Source organism: Lampetra fluviatilis, chromosome 3, assembly GCF_964198595.1.
Source record: "Lampetra fluviatilis chromosome 3, kcLamFluv1.1, whole genome shotgun sequence".
NCBI lineage: Eukaryota > Metazoa > Chordata > Hyperoartia > Petromyzontiformes > Petromyzontidae > Lampetra > Lampetra fluviatilis.
In genome coordinates, this window is record NC_136277.1 from 14,440,519 (window position 1) to 14,467,056 (window position 26,538).

Consider the following 26,538-nt stretch of genomic DNA (forward strand, 5'->3'; position numbering starts at 1 on the left):
TCGCTCACCGCTGTTCGCGCTCGCTCACCGCCCTCCCGCGTTCGCTCACCGCCCTCCCGCGTTCGCTCACCGCCCTCCCGCGCCCGCTCACCGCTGTTCGCGCCCGCTCACCGCTGTTCGCGCTCGCTCACCGCTGTTCGCGCTCGCTCACCGCCCTCCCGCGCTCGCTCACCGCCCTCCCGCGCCCGCTCACCGCTGTTCGCGCCCGCTCACCGCCCTCCCGCGTTCGCTCACCGCCCTCCCGCGCTCGCTCACCGCTGTTCGCGCCCGCTCACCGCCCTCCCGCGTTCGCTCACCGCCCTCCCGCGCCCGCTCACCGCTGTTCGCGCCCGCTCACCGCCCTCACCGCGTTCGCTCACCGCCCTCCCGCGCCCGCTCACCGCTGTTCGCCGCCCGCTCACCGCCCTCCCGCGTTCGCTCACCGCCCCTCCCGCGTTCGCTCACCGCTGTTCGCGCTCGCTCACCGCCCTCCCGCGTTCGCTCACCGCCCTCCCGCGCCCGCTCACCGCTGTTCGCCGCCCGCTCACCGCTGTTCGCGCTCGCTCACTGCCCTCCCGCGTTCGCTCACCGCCCTCCCGCGTTCGCTCACCGCCCTCCCGCGCCCGCTCACCGCTGTTCGCGCTCGCTCACCGCTGTTCGCGCTCGCTCACCGCCCTCCCGCGTTCGCTCACCGCTGTTCGCGCTCGCTCACCGCCCTCCCGCGTTCGCTCACCGCCCTCCCGCGCTCGCTCACCGCTGTTCGCGCTCGCTCACCGCCCTCCCGCGTTCGCTCACCGCCCTCCCGCGCTCGCTCACCGCTGTTCGCGCTCGCTCACCGCTGTTCGCGCTCGCTCACCGCCCTCCCGCGTTCGCTCACCGCCCTCCCGCGCCCGCTCACCGCTGTTCGCGCTCGCTCACCGCTGTTCGCGCTCGCTCACCGCCCTCCCGCGTTCGCTCACCGCCCTCCCGCGCTCGCTCACCGCTGTTCGCGCTCGCTCACCGCCCTCCCGCGTTCGCTCACCACCCTCCCGCGTTCGCTCACCGCTGTTCGCGCTCGCTCACCGCTGTTCGCGCTCGCTCACCGCCCTCCCGCGCTCGCTCACCGCCCTCCCGCGTTCGCTCACCGCTGTTCGCGCTCGCTCACCGCCCTCCCGCGTTCGCTCACCGCTGTTCGCGCTCGCTCACCGCCCTCCCGCGTTCGCTCACCGCTGTTCGCGCTCGCTCACCGCCCTCCCGCGTTCGCTCACCGCTGTTCGCGCTCGCTCACCGCTGTTCCCCGTGCTCACACCGCTGTCCCGCGCACTCTCACCACCATTCTGCGCGCATATCCACGTTGGACTTCTTCCGCATATCGTACGTAAATTTCGATTTAAAGCTTTCGTGACTGCAGGGATTCATCTTCTTGGTTCTTTCGGTAAAGTCACGTAGAATGTAAGTAATAAAATAATAAAAATAAAACATAATAAAATAATTCTCACGACGTTTCGGCCACAACGCAAGCAGCCGTCCTCAGGTGGAGAACAGGTCTGTCGAGAAGACTCATTCAGACTCTGTCTTCCCGACAGACCTGCTCTCCACCTGAGGACGGCTGCTTGCGTTGTGGCCGAAACGTCCTGAGAATTGTATTTTATTATGTTTTATTTTTATTATTTTATTACTTCATGTCTACGCGACTTTACCGAAAGAACCAATAAGATATCGTGCGTAGCCAACCGCGCGAATCGGAGGTGCGGGGCGGTGCGGTGCGGGGCGGAGCGGGGGGGGGAAGGACAACCAGAAGATTCTTGACTCGAGGACAGATCGCCGCCGCTACTCATCTCTCCCCGGCACCGTCACACTCCGTGCCTCTCTGTCTTGCGAGTAAACCCGCTCGCCTCGAGGTAACATTTGCATGCGATTTGCACGACCAACTAATTCCAAGCGCCGAGCGTAAAAATAGAATCTCATCAACGAGTCGTTCGCGGAGGGGCCTCAAGCCACTGTTGACTTTTTCGCAAAGTTGTACTCAATTTATCAACCCTCCACCCCCCCGTCCCCGGGGCACGGAGGGTTGGTGATAGGAACATGGATCTAGACAGCACCTGGGTGATCTGTCAGCCTGGCCTCACTCCTCTCACTGGTGAGATGTTGACTATCTCGCCTGGTGTACAGAAGGTCGTGGGTTCGATCCCGACCCTGACGATGCCTGCTGCTGTATATGTGGAGTTTGCGTGTCTCTCATCATCATCATCATCACGGTGGCTAGGAGATGTTGACTACCTCGCTTGGTATACAGGAGGTCGTGGGTTCGTTCTCGACCCTGACGATGCCTGCTGCTGTATATTTGGAGTTTGCGTGTCTCTCTCTCTCATCATCATCACGGTGGCTAGGAGATGTTCACTACCTCGCCTGGTGGGCAGGAGGTCGTGGGTTCGATCCCGACCCTGACGATGCCTGCTGCTGTATATTTGTTGTTTGCGGCGTTTTTTCCCCTCCACGTTTAGAGTCGACGTCACGGCGTTTAGAGTATTTGGCTGCTGCCATGAATGTCCACGTGATGAGCCACTTCGTTGGGCTATCATCATGCGTGGCAGCCAGGCGGCTTCTGAAAAAAAGCTTTGTAGCTAAGTGGGCCTTAACTGGTAACGTAAAAAAATTGTTCAATAGTTTTAGTTTTTAATATTCCTCCACCTCCTCCTCATCCTCATCCCCCTTCCACCTACTCATCCTCCCTGCCTCCGCAGCCTTCTCCACTCCCGCTCGCCTCCCTCCACTCCACGGACTCTGGCTCCCTCCACCTCGCTCCCAGGATCTGCTGCTCTTTCAGCCGTGCGAGTCTATGTAGGTTTGCGGGTCTCTGTGCTAGTCTGTGGGTCTCTATCTAAGTGTATGGGCCTCTGTTATTCTGTGCGCCTCTGTGAAGTCCATGGGTCTCTATTGTGTCTCTCTCTCTCTCCGCGTGTCTCTCCGTGTCTCTCTCCACGTGCCTCTCTCTCTCTCCGCGTGTCTCTCCGTGTGTCTCTCAGCGTGTCTCTCCGCATCTCTCTCTCTCCACGTGTCTCTCCGTGTCCCTCTCTCTCTCTCTCCCCAGCGGGCGCTCTTCAAAGTCGGTCCGCCGGTGCGATTGCACCAATCAGAGGCGGCGGCAAAGAGCGGAGAGTCGAGCGCGAAGAGTAGCGGAGAGTGGAAAGCGGTGGAGAGCCGGAGAAAAAGAAGGATGTTTAAACCCGGTACACCAACATCCCCCAGTAGTACCTCTTGCCCTGGTTGTGGCTACTGCACCGGTGGCGTCTCAGGGAGCCCCCTGTCCAGCCGAACCAACCGCCCCCAGCTGCCCCCAAATTTTTTGTTCACGGCAAGCTTGCGCTCTCACACGAGCCTGACATGGTGGTGGTGGTGGTGGCTCTGCCCGGAACCACATTTGTTTTCGAGTATTGGATAAAAGTCAGCAGCATTGTCACTTTCCGCGGCCACAGACATCGCATTGCCGCCTCTCTCTCCTCTCTCTCGTTACAGATCGCCGGGGAACATCGGCCGGCCCGTCCGGGCGGGCGGGCGGGCGGGGTGATTTAACATCATCCGTAAGCGTTATTGAGGTTATTTTTTTTTGGTTGAAAAAAGATCGATCGTTTAATTCGCGCGTGCGGGCGTTTCTGCGATGATTTTCCGTCACCGCTATCCCCCCCCCGCCCGCCCACCCCCCTGTGATCATCACCGCCCCCTAGCCCCCCCCCCCTCTGCCGTCATCAAATCCCGTCCGTGTCATCGACAAAGGAGCCGCTTCGAGGATGGTGGGTGGGGCGGCCGTTATCGTCACCGGAAGGATGGACTTTCAACTAACAGGGTGTTTGAGCGGGAAGGGATGACAGGCAGTTAACATCTCGCCACGGTGGCTAGGAGATGTTGACTACCTCGCCTGGTATGCAGGAAGTCGTGGGTTCGATCCCGACCCTGACGACGTCTTCTGTATATTTGGAGTTTGCGTGTCTCTCTCTCTCATCATCATCACCACGGTGGCTAGGAGATGTTAACTACCTCGCCTGGTATATAGGAGGTCATGGGTTCAATCTCGACCCTGACTATGCCTGCTGCTGTATATTTGGAGTTTGCGTGTCTCTCTCTCTCATCATCATCCTCACGGTGGCTAGGAGATGTTAACTACCTCGCCTGGTATATAGGAGGTCATGGGGTCGATCTCGACCCTGACGACGCCTGCTGCTGCATATTTGTAGTTTGTGTGTCTCTCTCTCTCCCTCTCTCCCCTTGGTCGCGTGGATTTTTCTCGGGGCTCCTCCGTTTGTTTCCCCTCCACATTTGAGAATCGACGTCGCGCGTTTTTAAGAGTTACTTGGATGCCGTGAATTTCCCCGTGCCGACGACGATGAGCCACTTCGCCGAGGCTATCGCTTGCGGCCAGGTCGCTTAAAAAAAAAAGCTGCGCAAGCTCACCGGGGCCTTACCCTGGTGGTAAGTAAAAACAACAAAAAGTTTAAGAGCGGCGTGAAAAATTACACTGGTCAACAAAAAAAACATTTTTTTCTGGCCTGGACTTTTGCAGCTGTTCTACTCATTTCAGGGTGCTGATTCCAAATCTGATCTCAGATTTGCTCTATCACGTCTCATTTTTATGCTATCGGCATACCCCATTTTCATTGATTTTACCCGAAATTAACTCTGTCACTTATGATTGCAAGTTGTTGCGAGTCAGTGGCTGCTTTAGTGTTAAAATACGGTGCTGTATTTTTAGGATAGTGCGTTCATAATATCATTTTATGTAGATATCCACATTTATTTCATATTTTTTTTCCGCAGTTTTTATTGAAAATGCAATATTTGATATCTCAAACACCTGATGTGATAGACAATAACTGATTCCAGATTTGGAATCAGCACCCCAAAATTAGAACCGTTGGAATACCTCATGCCAGAAAAAGTGTGTTGACCAGTGTTATTTGTGTCGTGGGCCGTCTTCCATCGGTCATATAACGAAAGCCGACGAAAGAGCAAAAGACTGCGGGGTCCCTGGGGAGGGGGGGGGGGGGGCGGATTCATCGTTGTCACAGCGTCTTCAGCGGCAAAACTTTTACTTCATTTGCGTCCTCTCCTGAGTTATATTCCAATTGGGCTTTTGTCACGAGCGGTTAGAAGAAGACGATTTCGCGTGCTTTTCGTTTACGACCGTTAACAACGAAAAATAAAGAACGCTTCGTTCGTTAGTCCCGCGATATCCCCCTAAGGCGCCCGCTGCATGTACTCGGTTCAACCACGAAAAAGGCTTTCGGGACCGATATCATCCATAATAGAGGTCTTTTTTTCGTTGGGTTAGATCGCGTAAAAATATACAAATGTGTCGTTAAACCCGCCACCCCTTAGTAAGGTTTTGTCACGTAAACAGAACGTGGCCAATTCGTTCCTCGTACAGCTTCATCAGGCGAATGGTGGTGGGTTTGACGACACGGTGAAATATTTACGCGATCTAACCCGAAAAAACACCTGTATTGTGCACGCGCACTCGTTCTCTGCGCTAACTCGTTCTCTGCGCTAACACGTTCTCTGCGCTAACTCGTTCTCTGCGCTAACACGTTCTCTGCACTAACTCGTTCTGCTAACTCGTTCTCTGCGCTAACTCGTTCTCTGCGCTAACTCGTTCTCTGCGCTAACACGTTCTCTGCACTAACTCGTTCTGCTAACTCGTTCTCTGCGCTAACTCGTTCTCTGCGCTAACTCGTTCTCTGCGCTAACACGTTCTCTGCGCTAACACGTTCTCTGCGCTAACTCGTTCTCTGCGCTAACTCGTTCTCTGCGCTAACTCGTTCTCTGCGCTAACACGTTCTCTGCGCTAACTCGTTCTCTGCGCTAACTCGTTCTCTGCGCTAACGCGTTCTCTGCGCTAACGCGTTCTCTGCGCTAACGCGTTCTCTGCGCTAACACGTTCTCTGCGCTAACTCGTTCTCTGCGCTAACTCGTTCTCTGCGCTAACTCGTTCTCTGTGCTAACGCGTTCTCTGAGCTAACGCGTTCTCTGCACTAACTCGTTCTCTGCGCTAACACGTTCTCTGCACTAACTCGTTCTGCTAACTCGTTCTCTGCGCTAACTCGTTCTCTGCGCTAACTCGTTCTCTGCGCTAACGCGTTCTCTGCGCTAACTCGTTTTCTGCGCTAACTCGTTCTCTGCGCTAACTCGTTCTCTGCGCTAACGCGTTCTCTGCGCTAACTCGTTCTCTGCGCTAACTCGTTCTCTGCGCTAACGCGTTCTCTGCGCTAACTCGTTCTCTGCGCTAACTCGTTCTCTGCGCTAACTCGTTCTCTGCGCTAACTCGTTCTCTGCGCTAACTCGTTCTCTGCGCTAACGCGTTCTCTGCGCTAACGCGTTCTCTGCGCTAACTCGTTCTCTGCGCTAACGCGTTCTCTGCGCTAACTCGTTCTCTGCGCTAACGCGTTCTCTGTGCTAACTCGTTCTCTGCGCTAACTCGTTCTCTGCGCTAACGCGTTCTCTGTGCTAACGCGTTCTCTGCGCTAACTCGTTCTCTGCGCTAACGCGTTCTCTGCGCTAACTCGTTCTCTGCGCTAACGCGTTCTCTGCGCTAACTCGTTCTCTGCGCTAACTCGTTCTCTGTGCTAACACGTTCTCTGCGCTAACACGTTCTCTGCGCTAACACGTTCTCTGCGCTAACTCGTTCTCTGCGCTAACACGTTCTCTGCGCTAACACGTTCTCTGAGCTAACACGTTCTCTGCACTAACTCGTTCTCTGCGCTAACACGTTCTCTGCGCTAACTCGTTCTCTGAGCTAACTCGTTCTCTGCGCTAACTCGTTCTCTGCGCTAACACGTTCTCTGCGCTAACACGTTCTCTGCGCTAACTCGTTCTCTGCGCTAACTCGTTCTCTGCGCTAACACGTTCTCTGCGCTAACACGTTCTCTGCACTAACTCGTTCTCTGCGCTAACACGTTCTCTGCGCTAACACGTTCTCTGAGCTAACTCGTTCTCTGCGCTAACACGTTCTCTGCGCTAACACGTTCTCTGCGCTAACTCGTTCTCTGCGCTAACGCGTTCTCTGTGCTAACTCGTTCTCTGCGCTAACTCGTTCTCTGCGCTAACTCGTTCTCTGCGCTAACGCGTTCTCTGCGCTAACTCGTTCTCTGCGCTAACTCGTTCTCTGCGCTAACTCGTTCTCTGCGCTAACTCGTTCTCTGCGCTAACGCGTTCTCTGCGCTAACTCGTTCTCTGCGCTAACTCGTTCTCTGCGCTAACTCGTTCTCTGCGCTAACTCGTTCTCTGAGCTAACTCGTTCTCTGCGCTAACACGTTCTCTGCGCTAACACGTTCTCTGCGCTAACACGTTCTCTGCGCTAACACGTTCTCTGCGCTAACACGTTCTCTGCGCTAACACGTTCTCTGCGCTAACGCGTTCTCTGCGCTAACGCGTTCTCTGCGCTAACGCGTTCTCTGCGCTAACTCGTTCTCTGCGCTAACTCGTTCTCTGCGCTAACGCGTTCTCTGTGCTAACTCGTTCTCTGCGCTAACACGTTCTCTGCGCTAACTCGTTCTCTGCGCTAACTCGTTCTCTGCGCTAACGCGTTCTCTGCGCTAACTCGTTCTCTGCGCTAACGCGTTCTCTGCGCTAACGCGTTCTCTGCGCTAACTCGTTCTCTGCGCTAACGCGTTCTCTGCGCTAACTCGTTCTGCTAACTCGTTCTCTGCGCTAACGCGTTCTCTGCGCTAACACGTTCTCTGCGCTAACTCGTTCTCTGCGCTAACGCGTTCTCTGCGCTAACTCGTTCTGCTAACTCGTTCTCTGCGCTAACGCGTTCTCTGCGCTAACTCGTTCTGCTAACTCGTTCTCTGCGCTAACACGTTCTCTGCGCTAACTCGTTCTCTGCGCTAACTCGTTCTCTGCGCTAACTCGTTCTCTGCGCTAACTCGTTCTCTGCGCTAACTCGTTCTCTGCGCTAACTCGTTCTCTGCGCTAACACGTTCTCTGCGCTAACTCGTTCTCTGCGCTAACTCGTTCTCTGCGCTAACTCGTTCTCTGTGCTAACTCGTTCTCTGCGCTAACTCGTTCTCTGTGCTAACACGTTCTCTGCGCTAACTCGTTCTCTGTGCTAACACGTTCTCTGCGCTAACTCGTTCTCTGCGCTAACACGTTCTCTGCGCTAACACGTTCTCTGCGCTAACTCGTTCTCTGTGCTAACGCGTTCTCTGCGCTAACTCGTTCTGCTAACTCGTTCTCTGCGCTAACACGTTCTCTGCGCTAACTCGTTCTCTGCGCTAACGCGTTCTCTGCGCTAACACGTTCTCTGCGCTAACTCGTTCTCTGCGCTAACACGTTCTCTGCGCTAACACGTTCTCTGCGCTAACTCGTTCTCTGCGCTAAGGCGTTCTCTGCGCTAACACGTTCTCTGCGCTAACGCGTTCTCTGCGCTAACACGTTCTCTGCGCTAACTCGTTCTGCTAACTCGTTCTCTGCGCTAACACGTTCTCTGCGCTAACTCGTTCTCTGCGCTAACTCGTTCTCTGCGCTAACACGTTCTCTGCGCTAACTCGTTCTCTGCGCTAACTCGTTCTCTGCGCTAACTCGTTCTCTGCGCTAACGCGTTCTCTGCGCTAACTCGTTCTGCTAACTCGTTCTCTGCGCTAACTCGTTCTCTGCGCTAACTCGTTCTCTGCGCTAACTCGTTCTCTGCGCTAACACGTTCTCTGCGCTAACTCGTTCTCTGCGCTAACACGTTCTCTGCGCTAACTCGTTCTCTGCGCTAACTCGTTCTCTGCGCTAACTCGTTCTCTGTGCTAACACGTTCTCTGCGCTAACTCGTTCTCTGCGCTAACTCGTTCTCTGTGCTAACACGTTCTCTGTGCTAACACGTTCTCTGCGCTAACGCGTTCTCTGTGCTAACACGTTCTCTGTGCTAACACGTTCTCTGTGCTAACTCGTTCTCTGTGCTAACACGTTCTCTGTGCTAACTCGTTCTCTGCGCTAACTCGTTCTCTGCGCTAACTCGTTCTCTGCGCTAACTCGTTCTCTGCGCTAACTCGTTCTCTGCACTAACACGTTCTCTGCGCTAACACGTTCTCTGCGCTAACTCGTTCTCTGCGCTAACTCGTTCTCTGCGCTAACTCGTTCTCTGCGCTAACACGTTCTCTGCGCTAACTCGTTCTCTGCGCTAACTCGTTCTCTGAGCTAACACGTTCTCTGCGCTAACTCGTTCTCTGAGCTAACACGTTCTCTGCGCTAACTCGTTCTCTGAGCTAACACGTTCTCTGCGCTAACACGTTCTCTGCGCTAACACGTTCTCTGCGCTAACTCGTTCTCTGCGCTAACGCGTTCTCTGTGCTAACTCGTTCTCTGCGCTAACTCGTTCTCTGCGCTAACTCGTTCTCTGCGCTAACTCGTTCTCTGCGCTAACTCGTTCTCTGCGCTAACTCGTTCTCTGTGCTAACACGTTCTCTGCGCTAACACGTTCTCTGCGCTAACACGTTCTCTGCGCTAACACGTTCTCTGCGCTAACTCGTTCTCTGCGCTAACACGTTCTCTGCGCTAACTCGTTCTCTGCGCTAACGCGTTCTCTGCGCTAACGCGTTCTCTGCGCTAACTCGTTCTCTGCGCTAACTCGTTCTCTGCGCTAACTCGTTCTCTGCGCTAACTCGTTCTCTGCGCTAACTCGTTCTCTGTGCTAACTCGTTCTCTGCGCTAACTCGTTCTCTGCACTAACTCGTTCTCTGCACTAACTCGTTCTCTGCGCTAACTCGTTCTCTGCGCTAACTCGTTCTCTGCACTAACACGTTCTCTGCGCTAACGCGTTCTCTGCGCTAACTCGTTCTCTGCGCTAACGCGTTCTTTGCGCTAACTCGTTCTCTGCGCTAACTCGTTCTCTGCGCTAACTCGTTCTCTGCGCTAACTCGTTCTCTGCACTAACGCGTTCTCTGCGCTAACACGTTCTCTGCGCTAACACGTTCTCTGCGCTAACGCGTTCTCTGCGCTAACGCGTTCTCTGCGCTAACTCGTTCTCTGCGCTAACTCGTTCTCTGCGCTAACTCGTTCTCTGCGCTAACTCGTTCTCTGCACTAACACGTTCTCTGCGCTAACTCGTTCTCTGCGCTAACTCGTTCTCTGCACTAACACGTTCTCTGCGCTAACACGTTCTCTGCGCTAACTCGTTCTCTGCACTAACACGTTCTCTGCGCTAACTCGTTCTCTGCGCTAACTCGTTCTCTGCGCTAACTCGTTCTCTGCGCTAACTCGTTCTCTGCACTAACACGTTCTCTGCGCTAACTCGTTCTCTGCGCTAACTCGTTCTCTGCACTAACACGTTCTCTGCGCTAACACGTTCTCTGCGCTAACTCGTTCTCTGCACTAACACGTTCTCTGCGCTAACTCGTTCTCTGCGCTAACTCGTTCTCTGCGCTAACACGTTCTCTGCGCTAACTCGTTCTCTGCGCTAACTCGTTCTCTGCGCTAACACGTTCTCTGTGCTAACTCGTTCTCTGCGCTAACACGTTCTCTGCGCTAACGCGTTCTCTGTGCTAACTCGTTCTCTGCGCTAACTCGTTCTCTGCGCTAACACGTTCTCTGCGCTAACTCGTTCTCTGCGCTAACACGTTCTCTGCGCTAACTCGTTCTCTGTGCTAACTCGTTCTCTGCGCTAACGCGTTCTCTGCGCTAACGCGTTCTCTGCGCTAACTCGTTCTCTGCGCTAACTCGTTCTCTGCGCTAACTCGTTCTCTGCGCTAACGCGTTCTCTGCGCTAACTCGTTCTCTGCGCTAACTCGTTCTCTGCGCTAACTCGTTCTCTGCGCTAACTCGTTCTCTGCGCTAACTCGTTCTCTGCGCTAACGCGTTCTCTGCGCTAACACGTTCTCTGCGCTAACACGTTCTCTGCGCTAACACGTTCTCTGCGCTAACTCGTTCTCTGCGCTAACACGTTCTCTGCGCTAACTCGTTCTCTGCACTAACTCGTTCTCTGCGCTAACTCGTTCTCTGCACTAACACGTTCTCTGTGCTAACGCCTTCTCTGCGCTAACACGTTCTCTGTGCTAACACGTTCTCTGCGCTAACACGTTCTCTGCGCTAACGCGTTCTCTGCGCTAACGCGTTCTCTGCGCTAACGCGTTCTCTGCGCTAACGCGTTCTCTGCGCTAACACGTTCTCTGCGCTAACACGTTCTCTGCGCTAACACGTTCTCTGCGCTAACTCGTTCTCTGCGCTAACGCGTTCTCTGCGCTAACGCGTTCTCTGCGCTAACACGTTCTCTGCGCTAACGCGTTCTCTGCGCTAACGCGTTCTCTGCGCTAACTCGTTCTCTGCGCTAACACGTTCTCTGCGCTAACACGTTCTCTGCGCTAACGCGTTCTCTGCGCTAACACGTTCTCTGCGCTAACTCGTTCTCTGTGCTAACTCGTTCTCTGCGCTAACTCGTTCTCTGCGCTAACTCGTTCTCTGCGCTAACGCGTTCTCTGCGCTAACGCGTTCTCTGCGCTAACTCGTTCTCTGTGCTAACTCGTTCTCTGTGCTAACTCGTTCTCTGCGCTAACGCGTTCTCTGCGCTAACGCGTTCTCTGCGCTAACGCGTTCTCTGCGCTAACACGTTCTCTGCGCTAACTCGTTCTCTGTGCTAACTCGTTCTCTGCGCTAACGCGTTCTCTGCGCTAACGCGTTCTCTGCGCTAACTCGTTCTCTGCGCTAACTCGTTCTCTGCGCTAACTCGTTCTCTGCGCTAACGCGTTCTCTGCGCTAACACGTTCTCTGCGCTAACTCGTTCTCTGCGCTAACTCGTTCTCTGCGCTAACTCGTTCTCTGCGCTAACTCGTTCTCTGCGCTAACTCGTTCTCTGCGCTAACTCGTTCTCTGCGCTAACTCGTTCTCTGCGCTAACGCGTTCTCTGCGCTAACTCGTTCTCTGCGCTAACTCGTTCTCTGCGCTAACGCTTTCTCTGCGCTAACACGTTCTCTGCGCTAACACGTTCTCTGCGCTAACTCGTTCTCTGCGCTAACTCGTTCTCTGCGCTAACTCGTTCTCTGCGCTAACGCGTTCTCTGCGCTAACGCGTTCTCTGCGCTAACTCGTTCTCTGCGCTAACTCGTTCTCTGCGCTAACTCGTTCTCTGCGCTAACACGTTCTCTGCGCTAACTCGTTCTCTGCGCTAACTCGTTCTCTGCGCTAACTCGTTCTCTGCGCTAACACGTTCTCTGCGCTAACTCGTTCTCTGCGCTAACACGTTCTCTGCGCTAACGCGTTCTCTGCGCTAACACGTTCTCTGCGCTAACTCGTTCTCTGCGCTAACACGTTCTCTGCGCTAACTCGTTCTCTGCGCTAACACGTTCTCTGCGCTAACTCGATCTCTGCGCTAACACGTTCTCTGCGCTAACACGTTCTCTGCGCTAACGCGTTCTCTGCGCTAACGCGTTCTCTGCGCTAACACGTTCTCTGCGCTAACTCGTTCTCTGCGCTAACTCGTTCTCTGCGCTAACGCGTTCTCTGCGCTAACTCGTTCTTTGCGCTAACTCGTTCTCTGCGCTAACTCGTTCTCTGCGCTAACACGTTCTCTGCGCTAACTCGTTCTCTGTGCTAACTCGTTCTCTGCGCTAACTCGTTCTCTGCGCTAACTCGTTCTTTGCGCTAACTCGTTCTCTGCGCTAACACGTTCTCTGCGCTAACACGTTCTCTGTGCTAACACGTTCTCTGCGCTAACACGTTCTCTGTGCTAACGCGTTCTCTGCGCTAACTCGTTCTCTGCGCTAACTCGTTCTCTGCGCTAACTCGTTCTCTGCGCTAACACGTTCTCTGCGCTAACTCGTTCTCTGCACTAACTCGTTCTCTGCGCTAACTCGTTCTCTGCGCTAACTCGTTCTCTGCGCTAACTCGTTCTCTGCGCTAACTCGTTCTCTGCGCTAACTCGTTCTCTGCGCTAACTCGTTCTCTGCGCTAACACGTTCTCTGCGCTAACGCGTTCTCTGCGCTAACACGTTCTCTGCGCTAACTCGTTCTCTGCGCTAACGCGTTCTCTGCGCTAACTCGTTCTCTGCGCTAACTCGTTCTCTGCGCTAACACGTTCTCTGCGCTAACTCGTTCTCTGCGCTAACGCGTTCTCTGCGCTAACTCGTTCTCTGCGCTAACGCGTTCTCTGCGCTAACACGTTCTCTGCGCTAACTCGTTCTCTGCGCTAACGCGTTCTCTGCGCTAACTCGTTCTCTGCGCTAACTCGTTCTCTGCACTAACTCGTTCTCTGCGCTAACTCGTTCTCTGCGCTAACTCGTTCTCTGCGCTAACTCGTTCTCTGCGCTAACTCGTTCTCTGCGCTAACTCGTTCTCTGCGCTAACGCGTTCTCTGCGCTAACTCGTTCTCTGCGCTAACTCGTTCTCTGCGCTAACTCGTTCTCTGCGCTAACTCGTTCTCTGCGCTAACTCGTTCTCTGCGCTAACTCGTTCTCTGCGCTAACGCGTTCTCTGCGCTAACTCGTTCTCTGCGCTAACGCGTTCTCTGCGCTAACTCGTTCTGCTAACTTGTTCTCTGCGCTAACTCGTTCTGCTAACTTGTTCTCTGCGCTAACTCGTTCTGCTAACTTGTTCTCTGCGCTAACTCGTTCTCTGCGCTAACTTGTTCTCTGCGCTAACTCGTTCTCTGCGCTAACTCGTTCTCTGCGCTAACGCGTTCTCTGCGCTAACACGTTCTCTGCGCTAACACGTTCTCTGCGCTAACGCGTTCTCTGCGCTAACACGTTCTCTGCGCTAACTCGTTCTGCTAACTTGTTCTCTGCGCTAACTCGTTCTCTGCGCTAACTCGTTCTCTGCGCTAACTTGTTCTCTGCGCTAACTCGTTCTCTGCGCTAACTCGTTCTCTGCGCTAACATGTTCTCTGCGCTAACTCGTTTTGCTAACTTGTTCTCTGCGCTAACTCGTTCTCTGCGCTAACTCGTTCTCTGCGCTAACACGTTCTCTGCGCTAACTCGTTCTGCTAACTCGTTCTCTGCGCTAACTCGTTCTCTGCGCTAACACGTTCTCTGCGCTAACTCGTTCTCTGCGCTAACACGTTCTCTGCGCTAACTCGTTCTGCTAACTCGTTCTCTGCGCTAACTCGTTCTCTGCGCTAACACGTTCTCTGCGCTAACTCGTTCTCTGCGCTAACTCGTTCTCTGCGCTAACTCGTTCTCTGCGCTAACACGTTCTCTGCGCTAACTCGTTCTGCTAACTCGTTCTCTGTGCTAACTCGTTCTCTGCGCTAACACGTTCTCTGCGCTAACTCGTTCTGCTAACTTGTTCTCTGCGCTAACTTGTTCTCTGCGCTAACACGTTCTCTGCGCTAACTCGTTCTGCTAACTTGTTCTCTGCGCTAACTTGTTCTCTGCGCTAACACGTTCTCTGCGCTAACTCGTTCTCTGCGCTAACTCGTTCTCTGCGCTAACACGTTCTCTGCGCTAACACGTTCTCTGCGCTAACTCGTTCTGCTAACTCGTTCTCTGCGCTAACGCGTTCTCTGCGCTAACTCGTTCTCTGCGCTAACGCGTTCTCTGCGCTAACGCGTTCTCTGCGCTAACGCGTTCTCTGCGCTAACTCGTTCTCTGCACTAACGCGTTCTGCTAACGCGTTCTCTGCGCTAACGCGTTCTCTGCGCTAACTCGTTCTCTGCGCTAACGCGTTCTCTGCGCTAACGCGTTCTCTGCGCTAACGCGTTCTCTGCGCTAACTCGTTCTCTGCACTAACGCGTTCTGCTAACGCGTTCTCTGCGCTAACTCGTTCTCTGCACTAACGCGTTCTGCTAACGCGTTCTCTGCGCTAACGCGTTCTCTGCGCTAACTCGTTCTCTGCGCTAACGCGTTCTCTGCGCTAACGCGTTCTCTGCGCTAACGCGTTCTCTGCGCTAACTCGTTCTCTGCACTAACGCGTTCTGCTAACGCGTTCTCTGCGCTAACTCGTTCTCTGCGCTAACACGTTCTCTGCGCTAACACGTTCGTTGGGCGCACTCGTTCGCTGCAGTGCGCTTCGTCGTTTCCGTCTCATCGTTGCGCCCGTGTGTTCACGCTCGCACCACGAATCCGCCGTGGGGGGGGGGGGGGGGGAAACGAGCAACCCGCGTAACCAATCGGCGCGAGCTCAGAAAAGCCGTGGATCTCGACGGGCGTCTCGACGGCGAAGCCGGGCCGCCCTCATTTGTGCGAACGAGAGGCTCGCCGTACTGGCCGGTGTCTTCAGATCTCCATCCGGTTTAGAGACTGAAATTGAGGACTTCACCGCGTGAGCTTGCGCCACCGATGTTATTCAGCGACCATCGGGCGCTTTTGCCGCAAGCGGCACCTTCTGGCAAGTCGCCCGACGATGCCGGTTGTCGTAAATCGCCGGCGAAGCTGCAAACGCCGTGGAAGGGCCCTGACTGGTCGTCAGGCTGACACAGGCGCGCGAGAGAGAGATGGGTGACGCGCGGGGGTAGGCAAGAAGGGCCCTGACTGTTCGTCAGGCTGACACAGGCGCGAGAGAGAGAGAGATGGGTGACGCGCGGGGGTAGGCAAGAAGGGCCCTGACTGTTCGTCAGGCTGACACAGACGCGCGAGAGAGAGATGGGTGACGCGCGGGGGTAGGCAAGAAGGGCCCTGACTGTTCGTCAGGCCGGCACAGGCGCACGAGAGAGAGATGGGCGGCGGCGTCGTCGGCGGCGGCTACCTCGCTGGCGGTCGTCGCGGTGCCGTCGCCGGGCCGGTATGCGAGCTCGTACTTGAGGATGCCCTCCTGCCGCGGCGGGGTCCACGTGAGAAGCACGCTGCTCGCCGACTCGGCCTCCGCCTTCAGGTTGATGGGCTGGTTGGGCACTGGCACGCGCAACAGAGACGCCCCGCCGGGCAACCCGCGCCGCGTGAGCCTCGCACGGTCCTGTCGGTGGGCGCGCGGCGTCGTTTTCGCCGGCGCAAATCGGACGATGCGTGACGGGCGCGCGCGAGCACACGCAGGCCGCCTCACCTCCCTCCTGGGTGCGTATGCGCAGCTCGGGCGAGAACGGCCCGTCGCCCACCGAGGTGTAGGCGAGCACGCGCACCGCGTAGTCCACCTGCGGCGTCAGGTCGCGGATCGTGGCCAGCATGACGTCGCTCGTGTCCGAGTGCTTCCACGTGTGCACCTGCGGGGTCCACCGTCATCATCACCGTCATCATCATCATCATCCTCATTGTCGTCATTGCCGTCATCACCTTCATCATCATCACCATCATCATCACCAACATCATCATCATCACCGTCGTCGTCGTCATCATCATTGTCGTCATCATCATCATCATTGTCGTCATCATCATCATCATCACTGTCGTCATTATCATCACCATCATCACCGTCATCATCATAATCACTGTCATCACCGTCATCATCATCCTCATTGTCGTCATTGCCGTCATCACTTCCATCATCATCACCATCATCATCACCAACATCATCATCATCACCGTCGTCGTCATCATCATTGTCATCATCATCATCATCGTCATTGTCGTCATTATCATCACCGTCGTTATCACCGTCACTATCATCATCACCCTCATTGTCGTCATTGCCGTCATCACCTTCATCATCATCATCATCACCGACATCATCACCATCACCGACATCATCATCATCACCGACATCATCATCATCACCGTCGTCATTATCATTGTCATCACCGTCATCATCACCCTCATTGTCGTCATTGCCGTCATCACCTTCGTCATCATCATCATCATCACCAACATCATCATCATCACCGTCGTCATCATCATCATTGTCGTCATTATCATCACCGCCATTGTCGTCGTCATCATCATTGTCGTCATCATCATCATCATTGTCGTCATCATCATCATCGTCACTGTCGTCATTATCATCACCATCATCACCGTCATCATCATAATCACTGTCATCACCGTCATCATCATCCTCATTGTCGTCATTGCCGTCATCACTTCCATCATCATCACCATCATCATCATCAACATCATCATCATCACCGTCGTCGTCATCATCATTGTCATCATCATCATCATCGTCATTGTCGTCATTATCATCACCGTCGTTATCACCGTCACTATCATCATCACCCTCATTGTCGTCATTGCCGTCATCACCTTCATCATCATCATCATCATCACCGACATCATCACCATCACCGACATCATCATCATCACCGACATCATCATCATCACCGTCGTCATTATCATTGTCATCACCGTCATCATCACCCTCATTGTCGTCATTGCCGTCATCACCTTCGTCATCATCATCATCACCAACATCATCATCATCACCGTCGTCATCATCATCATTGTCGTCATTATCATCACCGCCATTGTCGTCGTCATCACTGTCATCACCTTCATTATCACCGTCATCATCATCATCATCACCGTCATTGTCGTCATCACCTACATCATCATCACCCCCGTCATTGTCGTCGTCATCATCTTCATCATCACCGTCATCATCATCATCACCACCGTCATCATCATCATCATCACCACCGTCATCATCATCACTGTCATTGTCGTCGTCATCGTCGCAATCACCAACTCGCCGAGGACTCTCGCGGGGAATTTTTGTTTTTTAAACCGCCGTCTCGGGTTTCCCAACGGCAACAACAACAAAACAAAACCGCAGGCCGAAAAGCGTCGACAAAATAACGGCCGACGAAGACCAAGACGTCTCCCGGGAAGAGACGTCTGACTCGCGTTTCATCGGCGGAATCCTCCCCCAGCCTCCACCCCGCCCACCGGCAAAACATTTGAATATTTTTGTTGTCCACGCGAACGGAGCGGCCTTTGAGCTTTCACAGCAGCGGCGGCGGCAGCGGCGGCTGGCGAGAGCGCGGTGTTTTTGAAAAGCGAAAGAACAACAAGAGGAACACTCAGGATAAAAAAACATTCCGCTGCCCTGAAACGTTGAGACTCAGATGGCGGCAAATGGGGGGGGGAGAGAGGAGAGGGACGGGGAGGGGAGCTACTCAACGCACGCGAGAATCACACAATGAGTTCCATATTCTTAGGTTTTGTCGGTAAAGTCACGCAGGTAAAACATTAAAATTAATAAAAGTAAAATAAATAAAAAAATCACGACGTTTCGGAGGCAACACAAGCTTCCGTCTTCAGGTGGAACCGTCACAGCCACGACAGCTGTATCAGCTTTTATTTTACTTTCGTTAATTTTAATGTTTTCATCTACGTGACTTCACCGAAAAAACCTAAGAGTATGAATCCTTGCAGTCACGAAAGCTTCGAATCTATAAACAATGAGTTCCATTGGCGAATGCACAGTTCACCCCTTTACGGGTGGCCTGGCTTTAAAAAGAAAAAAAACCCCACCACGTTATCCGGATCGTACGCCCGGGGTGGCGTGAGGTGGGGTGGGGGGGGCGGCTGGGCCCTAATTGGGGGCCTCTGACCCGGCCGATGACCTCCGTGCGAAGGTCGTTACAATATGATATATACCGCTTATGAATGATGATGGTGGTGGTGGTGATCCTGATGCCGCTGTTGCTTATTATGAGAAGCAAAACAACCACCAGATACTCGGCTGTGCGCGTTGTTCACAATTGCGATTTTGAGAGGGTGGGGTGGTGGTGGGGTTCAGAAGATCGGCGCTGGATACGGCCACATTTGCAAAATGTCAATTTGTTGATTGAATACATTTCAACGTGGAATTTGTATCGTGGGACTGTGCGGCGTTGTCTCGGCGTGGTCTGGGGACAGTTTGTTTTTTCCGTCGTTCTTTTTTACCGACCCCTTTCCGAACCTTGGGAACCGACGATGCGCTCCGAACTCATGCGCTTCATTAATTTATTAATTAAGGGGGCACCACGGTGGTGTGATGTCGCTCAGGAGCGTTGCAGCAGCAAAGCTGAGAAAACCCGGGGTGCTAATTGCAAGATAATTATTGTTTTTTTGTCTGCGTTAGGTAGCGTAGGCGTAGCTGCGTCGTACGCCCACCCCCACCTGACACAACCTCCAGCTGGTGGCTAGGAAATGTTGACTACCTCGCCTGGTCTACAGGAGGTCGTGGGTTCGATCCCGACCCTGACGATGCCTGCTGCTGTGTATTTGGAGTTTGCGTGTCTCTCTCTCTCTCTCATCATCACGGTGGCTAGGAGATGTTAACTACCTCGCCTGGTGTACAGGAGGTCGTGGGTTCGATCCCGACCCTGACGACGCCTGCTGCTCTATATTTGGAGCTTGCATGTCTCTCTCTCTCCATGGACAGGTAGACTAATTTTCTCTAGAACTGATTACATGTTTAGTTTGTCCTTCTGCCCGTACCCCCGATGAGCACGGTTAGCTACGCACGGTGCAAAAGAAGTTCAACGTACGCACGTACATACGCGGTGCAAAAGAGCTTCGTGCCTCATCGGATTCCTCACCAGCCGTAAATAAACATCACGATTCCGACTTAACCACTCGGAACAACTGGCCCCACGCACCCACGTTAGGACCGAACGCACGCAGCCGAAATCTCTCCCGAAATTCAGAACGGAGGCGAGATGACAAATCTCAACGGGGGAGTTTCCTTGACCACCCAAGGGGCCTCCCACGGACTGAATGGCCATTTAGTGGGGCGGCGATGGGCGGCGACGGGTGGCGAATGCGCGATGAAAGTGGCGGTGGCGTCGATGCGTTACCGCAACGAATGTTGGGGGGGGGGGGGGGGGCGGGTGATGGTTTGGCTCCGGTGTTGTAGCAGGCGAGCCTCCGCTAAAGAATCACCATCGGCTCTTGCTGATCGCCCCCCACCCACCCCTTCCCGTCACCCCGAAGGGCGCCGACTTAATAGAGTCTCGTTCGTGACTCGCGATTTAACCCCGGTTAAATATTTAGGGATAAACAACCAGAGATAAACACGCGGGAAACAGTGGGGCGGTGAGGGTGGGCTCCCGCTCTGCTCGTGCTCGCTCGAGGAGAGAGCGTTGACAGCGCTGGGAGTTCGCCCACCATCCCAGCGCCCCCCACCGCCCTCGATCCTAACTCTGATTTAGCGGCGGTGTTGACATGGCGAGAGCATCAATTACGCGGCTCGCGGCTCGACGTCGTCGTCACCGCTACCAACCCCCTCCTCTCCTCCCGTCAACGCCACCGGTGCCACGGCCACCGCCTGTTCGTAGGTTGCGGCTTTTGCGAAATAGGACGGAGATTCCAGTTCTATTTCTAGATTTGAAGCTTTGGCGACTGCAAGAATTCATACGCTTAGGTTTTTTTCGGTGAAGTAACGCAGGTAAAAAAATAAAATTAAAATAAATAAAATTAATGATAGAGATAAAATAAAAAATCACGACGTTTCGGAGGCAACACAAGCTTCCGTCTTCAGGTGGAACAGTCACAGCACGATTGCTGTATCAAGTAAAGAGAAATCGGGTCTCTTTGGGATTTACTTGATACAGCAATCGTGCTGTGACTCTTCCACCTGAAGACGGAAGCTTGTGATAATTGGTTTTTTACCCTTCTATCTGGCAACAAAACTGACACCTTTTTACAAGGAGTCATGTTTGCATAGACCGCAATGCCTGCAGCCATAATACAAACAAAAGAACATAACTCTGATAATGTGCACTGTCCTTGAAGTTGATTGGTCCACACCCGAGACAGCTTTCCTTAGAGCCTAGTCTCACATGGGAAAGCTGTCTCGGGTGTGGACCAATCAACTTCAAGGACAGTGCACATTATCAGAGTTATGTTCTTTTGTTTGCATTATGACTGCAGGTATTGCGGTCTATGCAAACATGACTCCTTGTAAAAAGGTGTCAGTTTTGTTGCCAGATAGAAGGGTAAAAAACCAATCATCATATTTTTACTGGCAAATGAGGTTCCCATAGTGTAGACGGAAGCTTGCGTTGCCTCCGAAACGTCGTGATTTATTATTTCATTCATTTCGGTAAAGTCACGTAGGTACCGTTGATGTGACTACCTACGTGACCGAAAGAACCAAAGAGTATGGATTCCTGCAGTCACGAAAGCTACAAATCAAGTTCAACATACACACACGATATTACAAAGTCACTGGAGCATTGCAATTTTAAAATATAGACTGCGTCCCCCCCCCCTCCCACGCACCTCCGATTAGCACAGTCGGCTATGTACGCCGCGAAATAAGTTCAACATATACACACATGCAAGGGAGGGACCCTGCCCAAGAATCTCAGTGGAAGTGGCTCAGCATACTCTTAGTTCTTTCGGTAAAGTCACGTAGGTAAAAAAATTTAATAAAAATTAATCAAAATAAAACAATAAAAATCACGACGTTTCGGAGGCAACACAAGCTTCCGTCTTCAGGTGAAACCGTCACAGCAAAATATCTGTACCTTATATCGTGGTTAAGGGGTGGAGGAGCCAGGAAGGGCAGCGGGGGAGGAGGACTTGTGAAGTGGTCAAGCACTGCTTTTGTTACACTGCTGGGTGGGTAAATGATTTAGATACGATTACGCCGCTCTTTGTTATGCTGTTTGTGCTCAGCATCTACTGACACAGTCATTATAAACCTCTCTTGATAGATAAGAGATGCGTCTCAGGCGCAGAGCTGGAACCCAGAATCTCACAATGTGCTGGCTGAGTGTCTGTGACAAGGCGAATTTTCTAACCATCCAAGGAACGATACCCCGTGGCCGATAGAAACGAAAACGTGCATTTAGATTATTTTGCTGCTATAAATTGTCACGCGATAAGCCCCTTCGTCGATCGATCAGTGGGGCTTTACCTCTTAAGATAAAAAAATGGTTTAGTTTTTTTGTGGATATGTTTTTTAAAGAGATATGTTTACCTTTCTTGAACTTTTGCACCGCTTCTTGGTTCTTTCGGTAAAGTCACGTAGAAGGGAAGTAATAAAATAAAAAAAATAATTCTCACGACGAAGGAAAGTAATAAAATAATTAAAATAAAACATAATAAAATAATTCTCACGACGTTTCGGCGCTCTTCTTCCACCTCCAACCCAGCTTATATATAAGCTCCTAGCTTGGCAGTGTCTCATTCTTCACCTGAAGACGGCTGCTTGCGTTGTAGCCGAAACGTCGTGAGAATTATTTTATTATTTTTTATTTTTATTATTTTATTACTTCCCTTCTACGTGACATTACCGAAAAAACCAAGAAGATGAATCCCTGCAGTCACGAAAGCTTTAAATCGAAACTCTCACGAGGTTTCGGCCACAACGCAAGCAGCCGTCCTCAGGCGAAGAAACAGGTCTGTCGAGAAGACAGCGTCTGAATGACGCGCTCCAGGCTAGGAGCGTCTATTTAAGCTAGGTTTGAGCGGGAAGGTGCGCCTTAATTTTTATTATTTCATTACTTCCCTTCTACGTGACTTTACCGAAAGAACCAAGAAGATGAATCCCTGCAGTCACGAAAGCTTTAAATCGAAATCTTTGCATTTCTGTACTATTTGTTGTTCTGACGTTCTGACCTCTGTGAACAAGAGCTTTGTAGCTCATCGGATTCCTCAAGGATAAATCCACATTCTGATTTCGAACCGTGGAATATCTTCGGGAGGACGAACTCACTTGATACAGCAAGCGTGCTGTGACGGTCCCACCTGAAGACGGAAGCTTGCGTTGCCTCCGAAACGTCGTGATTTTTATTTTATTTTTTATTTTACTTTTATTAATTTATATTTTTTACCTACGTGACTTTACCGAAAAAAAAACCTAAGAATAGGACGAACTCAGTTCGTGTGCAAATTTTTTTATTTTTCCAGTTAAGGGCCCCACTGAGCTATGTAGCTCTTATTCAGAAGCGAGCTGGCTATCACAAATGACAGCTCAAACAAGTGAGCTTATCGTCATCATCATCATCACGTGGAAATTTACAGCAGCAGCCAAATAAATCGAAACGGGTGGTGACGTTGATTCTAACGTGAAGAAAAAATATGGAGGGACCGGAGAAAAATCCACGCAATCACGGGGAGAGAGAGACACGCAAACTCCAAATATACAGCAGGCGTCCTCAGGGTCAGGATCGAGCCCACGACCTCCTGTACACCAGGCGAGGGAGTTAACATCTCCTAGCCACCGTGATAATGTTGAGAGAGAGACACGCAAACTCTAGATATACAGCAGGCATTGTCAGGGTCGGGATCGAACCCACGACCTCCTGTATACCAGGCGAGGAAGTTAACATCTCCTCGGCACCGTGAAGATGATGAGAGAGAGAGAGACACGCAAACTCCAAATATACAGCAGGCGTTAGGGTCGGGATCGAGCCCACGACCTCCTGTAGACCAGGCGAGGGAGTTAACATCTCCTAGCCACCGTGATGATGATGAGAGAGAGACACGCAAACTCCAAATATACAGCAGCAGGCATCGTTAGGGTCGGGAATCGGAACCCACGACCTCCTGTATACCAGGCGAGGTAGTTAACATCTCCTAGCCACCGCGATGATGTTGATGAGAGAGAGAGAGACACGCAAACTCCAAATATACAGCAGTCGTCAGGGTCGGGATTGAACCCACGACCTCCTGTACACCAGGCGAGGTAGTCAACATCCCCCAGCCACCGTGGCGAGATGTGAAGAGCCACCTGTGTTCCCGCATCACGAGCCTGCGAGAGGCGGGGCGACCGGCGACCCGTGGTCATCTGTGGGGGCCCCACCGCGGCGGATGATTACGACGACGCGCACGCGCGCGCGTGCGAGGAGCGCCATAGCGTGGCCTCGTCCTCCCCTAGGTCGACTCGGCCTCAAATGAGCACCTGGCACGGTGCGCGCGCGCACCATCATCAGCGGCACCAGCGGCAGCAGCGGAACCATCCCCGCCACCCGCCCTCCCGCCTGCCCCCCTCGGCGCCTCTCACCGGCTCCCGGTGCAGCTCCTGCTGCTGCGTGAAGGCGCCGTTCTTGCCGCTCTCGTGCCCCTCGTCGTCGCCGTCGTCTTCGTCGTCGGCGCCGCCGCCGCCGTCGCCGTCGTTGTTGTGGTAGAAGACGCGGTAGCCCAGGATGTGCCCGTTGGGCTCCTCGGGCTCTTCCCACGTGACGAGCATGGCCGTGGACGAGATCATGTGCGCCTGCACGTTGCGCGGGGCGCTCGACGGGGCCTGCTCGCCCGTGCGCGTCACCGTGACGCCGCCGGGCGGGCCCCGGCCCACCGTGTTGACGGCCGCCACGCGGAACTCGTACTGCGAGTAGGGGCCCAGGCCGCCGACGGTGTAGCGCGTCGTGGTGACGGTGTCGATCTCCTGCGCGCGCGGGGGGGGGAGCGGCGGCGGCGGCGGTCAGCGGCGACGAGGGTTCGATTCCCGCTCGCGGACAACGGCGGTTATTTAGACAGGTCCTGGGCCTCCCCTAGGTCGACTCAGCCTCAAATGAGTACCTGGTTGTAGGTGTGTAGTAAGCATCGCCACTGGGGAGACAAAGGCGGCCGGGCGTGGTGCTGGTCACCCACCCAACTCGTGTGCCGTGCCGGCCTTCGTAGGTGCTGCTCGCTAACGGCACTTGCCCCTACAGTCTGTTAAGGCTATACGGGGGGGTCTTTGTACTTGTTTTTATGTGCGTGTGTACGCGGGCGCATTTGTAGGTGTGTGTGTGTACGTGTGTGTATGTACGTGCGTGCGAGTGTGCGTGAGTGCGTGAGTGTGTGTAGGTGTGTGTATCTACTTGCGTGCGTGAGTGTGTGAGTGCATGCGCCCGAGTGAGTGTGTGCGCGCGAGTGCATTATTTATCATCGTGTGGAAATCTAGCACACACACACACAACAACCTCCCTCACCACCACCACCGCCACCACCACAATCATCGACACACACACACAGCCACAACAACCTCCCTCACCACCACCACCACCATCATCGACACACACAACAACCACCTCCTTCACCACCACCATCGACACACACACACACACACAACCTCCTCCCTCACCACCGCGGCGAGCGGTGAGCGCTCACCTGGAAGGGTGCCGTGGGCTCCGACGGCGCGGCCGGCGCTGGCCTCGCCCGCGTCCCCGTGGTGGTGCCACCACCGCCGCCACCACCACCACCGCCACCACCGCCGTGGCCACCGCCACCACCACCGCCGTGGCCGGCGTGCCGCGGGCGGTAGAGCAGCGTGTAGTGACTCACGCGCTCCGTGTTGCCCGAGTCCCACGTGAGCGTCACGCTCGTCGGAGTCGTCTCCGTCACCATGGGGGCGCCCGGCGGGCGCGGCAGGGCTGGTGGTGAGGGGGTGGTGAGTGGGTGGTGAGTGGGTGAGGGGTGGGGGAGTGAGTGGTGGTGAGGGAGGGGGGGTCACATGCAGACCGGCGGCGTCGTCACCGGCGGTGAAGGAGGCGGCCGTGCCGGTGGCGGTCACGGACGGCGAGGTCACCGGCAGCAAAGGCAAAGATCCCCACAACCCCCACACCGTATAGCCTCAAGAGGCTGTTGGGGCAAGTGCCGATAGCGAGACCGCCACACGCAAAGATCCCCCGTATAGCCTCACCAGGCTGTTGGGGCAAGTGCCGATAGCGAGCCCGCCCCACACACACACACAAAGATCCCCCGTATAGCCTCACCAGGCTGTTGGGGCAAGTGCCGATAGCAAGCCCACCACACACACACACAAATATTCCCCGTATAGCCTCACCAGGCTGTTGGGGCAAGTGCTGTTAGCGAGCCAGCCCCACACACACACACACAACCACACAAAGATCCCCCGTATAGCTTCAACATGCTGTTGGGGCAAGTGCCGATAGCGAGACCGCCACACGCAAAGATCCCCCGTATAGCATCACCAGGCTGTTGGGGCAAGTGCCGATAGGGAGACCACCACCCCACACACACACAAAGATCCCCCGTATAGCCTCAAGAGGCTGTTGGGGCAAGTGCTGTTAGCGAGCACTCTTCCACACGGACACACACACACCCACACACAACCACACAGAGATTCCCCGCATAACCTCAACAGGCTTTTGGGTCACGCTCGCCACAAACACGATTCGAACGGCGTCTGAAACGCGACCGCCGTACTCACTCGAGGAAGCCCCGGGGTTTGGAGGGCCCGTTTGGGAGGGAGGGTGCCGCTGAGCCCATCGGACAAAACAAAAAAATTAACCCGTAAAAACAACGTTTTTCTCTCTAAATCCTTTATATGCGGGGCGGCCAGAGTCCTCTCGTCCTCTGGCTTGAGATGGCTGCCACCTATGGGTCAGATGATTGTCTGGCAGCATTAAGCAATTGGTAATTAAATATTTAAATTTTTTCCCCTAAACAGTGTAAAATTTTGGAATTTTTTTTTTCACGAAAATTAATTGTCACGCACAACGAGTCTGTGTGGAAAATGTCAGCTCGATTTGATCACGGGAAGTGGGTTAAAAAACGACCGAAAGATTTGCACGGTCGTAAGCAAGCAAGCAAGCACGCAAGCACGCAAGCAAGCGAACTTAATATAAAGGATTTAAAAAAAACGCCGCCACCGCCGTTGACGACGAGAGACATCCGCGTGTCCGCCCGCGCGTTCATCGCCCACACGCTGCCGCCCGCATGGCCCCACCGGCCCACAGAGGTCGCAAACGGGTTTGATTCCTTACCTGTACCTGTACCCGGCCGTACCAGGGTAGCAAATGGGTACCCGTACCTGGCCGGGTACTGGTAGCCGTTCCCTACCCGTACCCGTACCCTACCCGAAATGA

General features: G+C 53.9%; 1 protein-coding gene across 5 annotated transcripts in view; it reads right to left on the reverse strand.

Moving 5' to 3' along the window:
• LOC144953170 (receptor-type tyrosine-protein phosphatase S-like) overlaps positions 1 to 26,538 on the reverse strand; it is a 255,168-nt gene that overhangs the window by 78,819 nt on the left and 149,811 nt on the right. For all 5 annotated transcript variants that reach the window (XM_078883739.1, XM_078883745.1, XM_078883732.1 and 2 more), the window contains 4 exons: positions 24,818 to 25,080; positions 23,730 to 24,110; positions 15,900 to 16,056; positions 15,606 to 15,751 (listed from right to left, as the gene is read on the reverse strand). In XM_078883739.1, the coding sequence (XP_078739865.1) occupies positions 15,606 to 15,751; positions 15,900 to 16,056; positions 23,730 to 24,110; positions 24,818 to 25,080 (947 nt within the window). The remainder of the gene's footprint in view (positions 1 to 15,605; positions 15,752 to 15,899; positions 16,057 to 23,729; positions 24,111 to 24,817; positions 25,081 to 26,538) is intronic.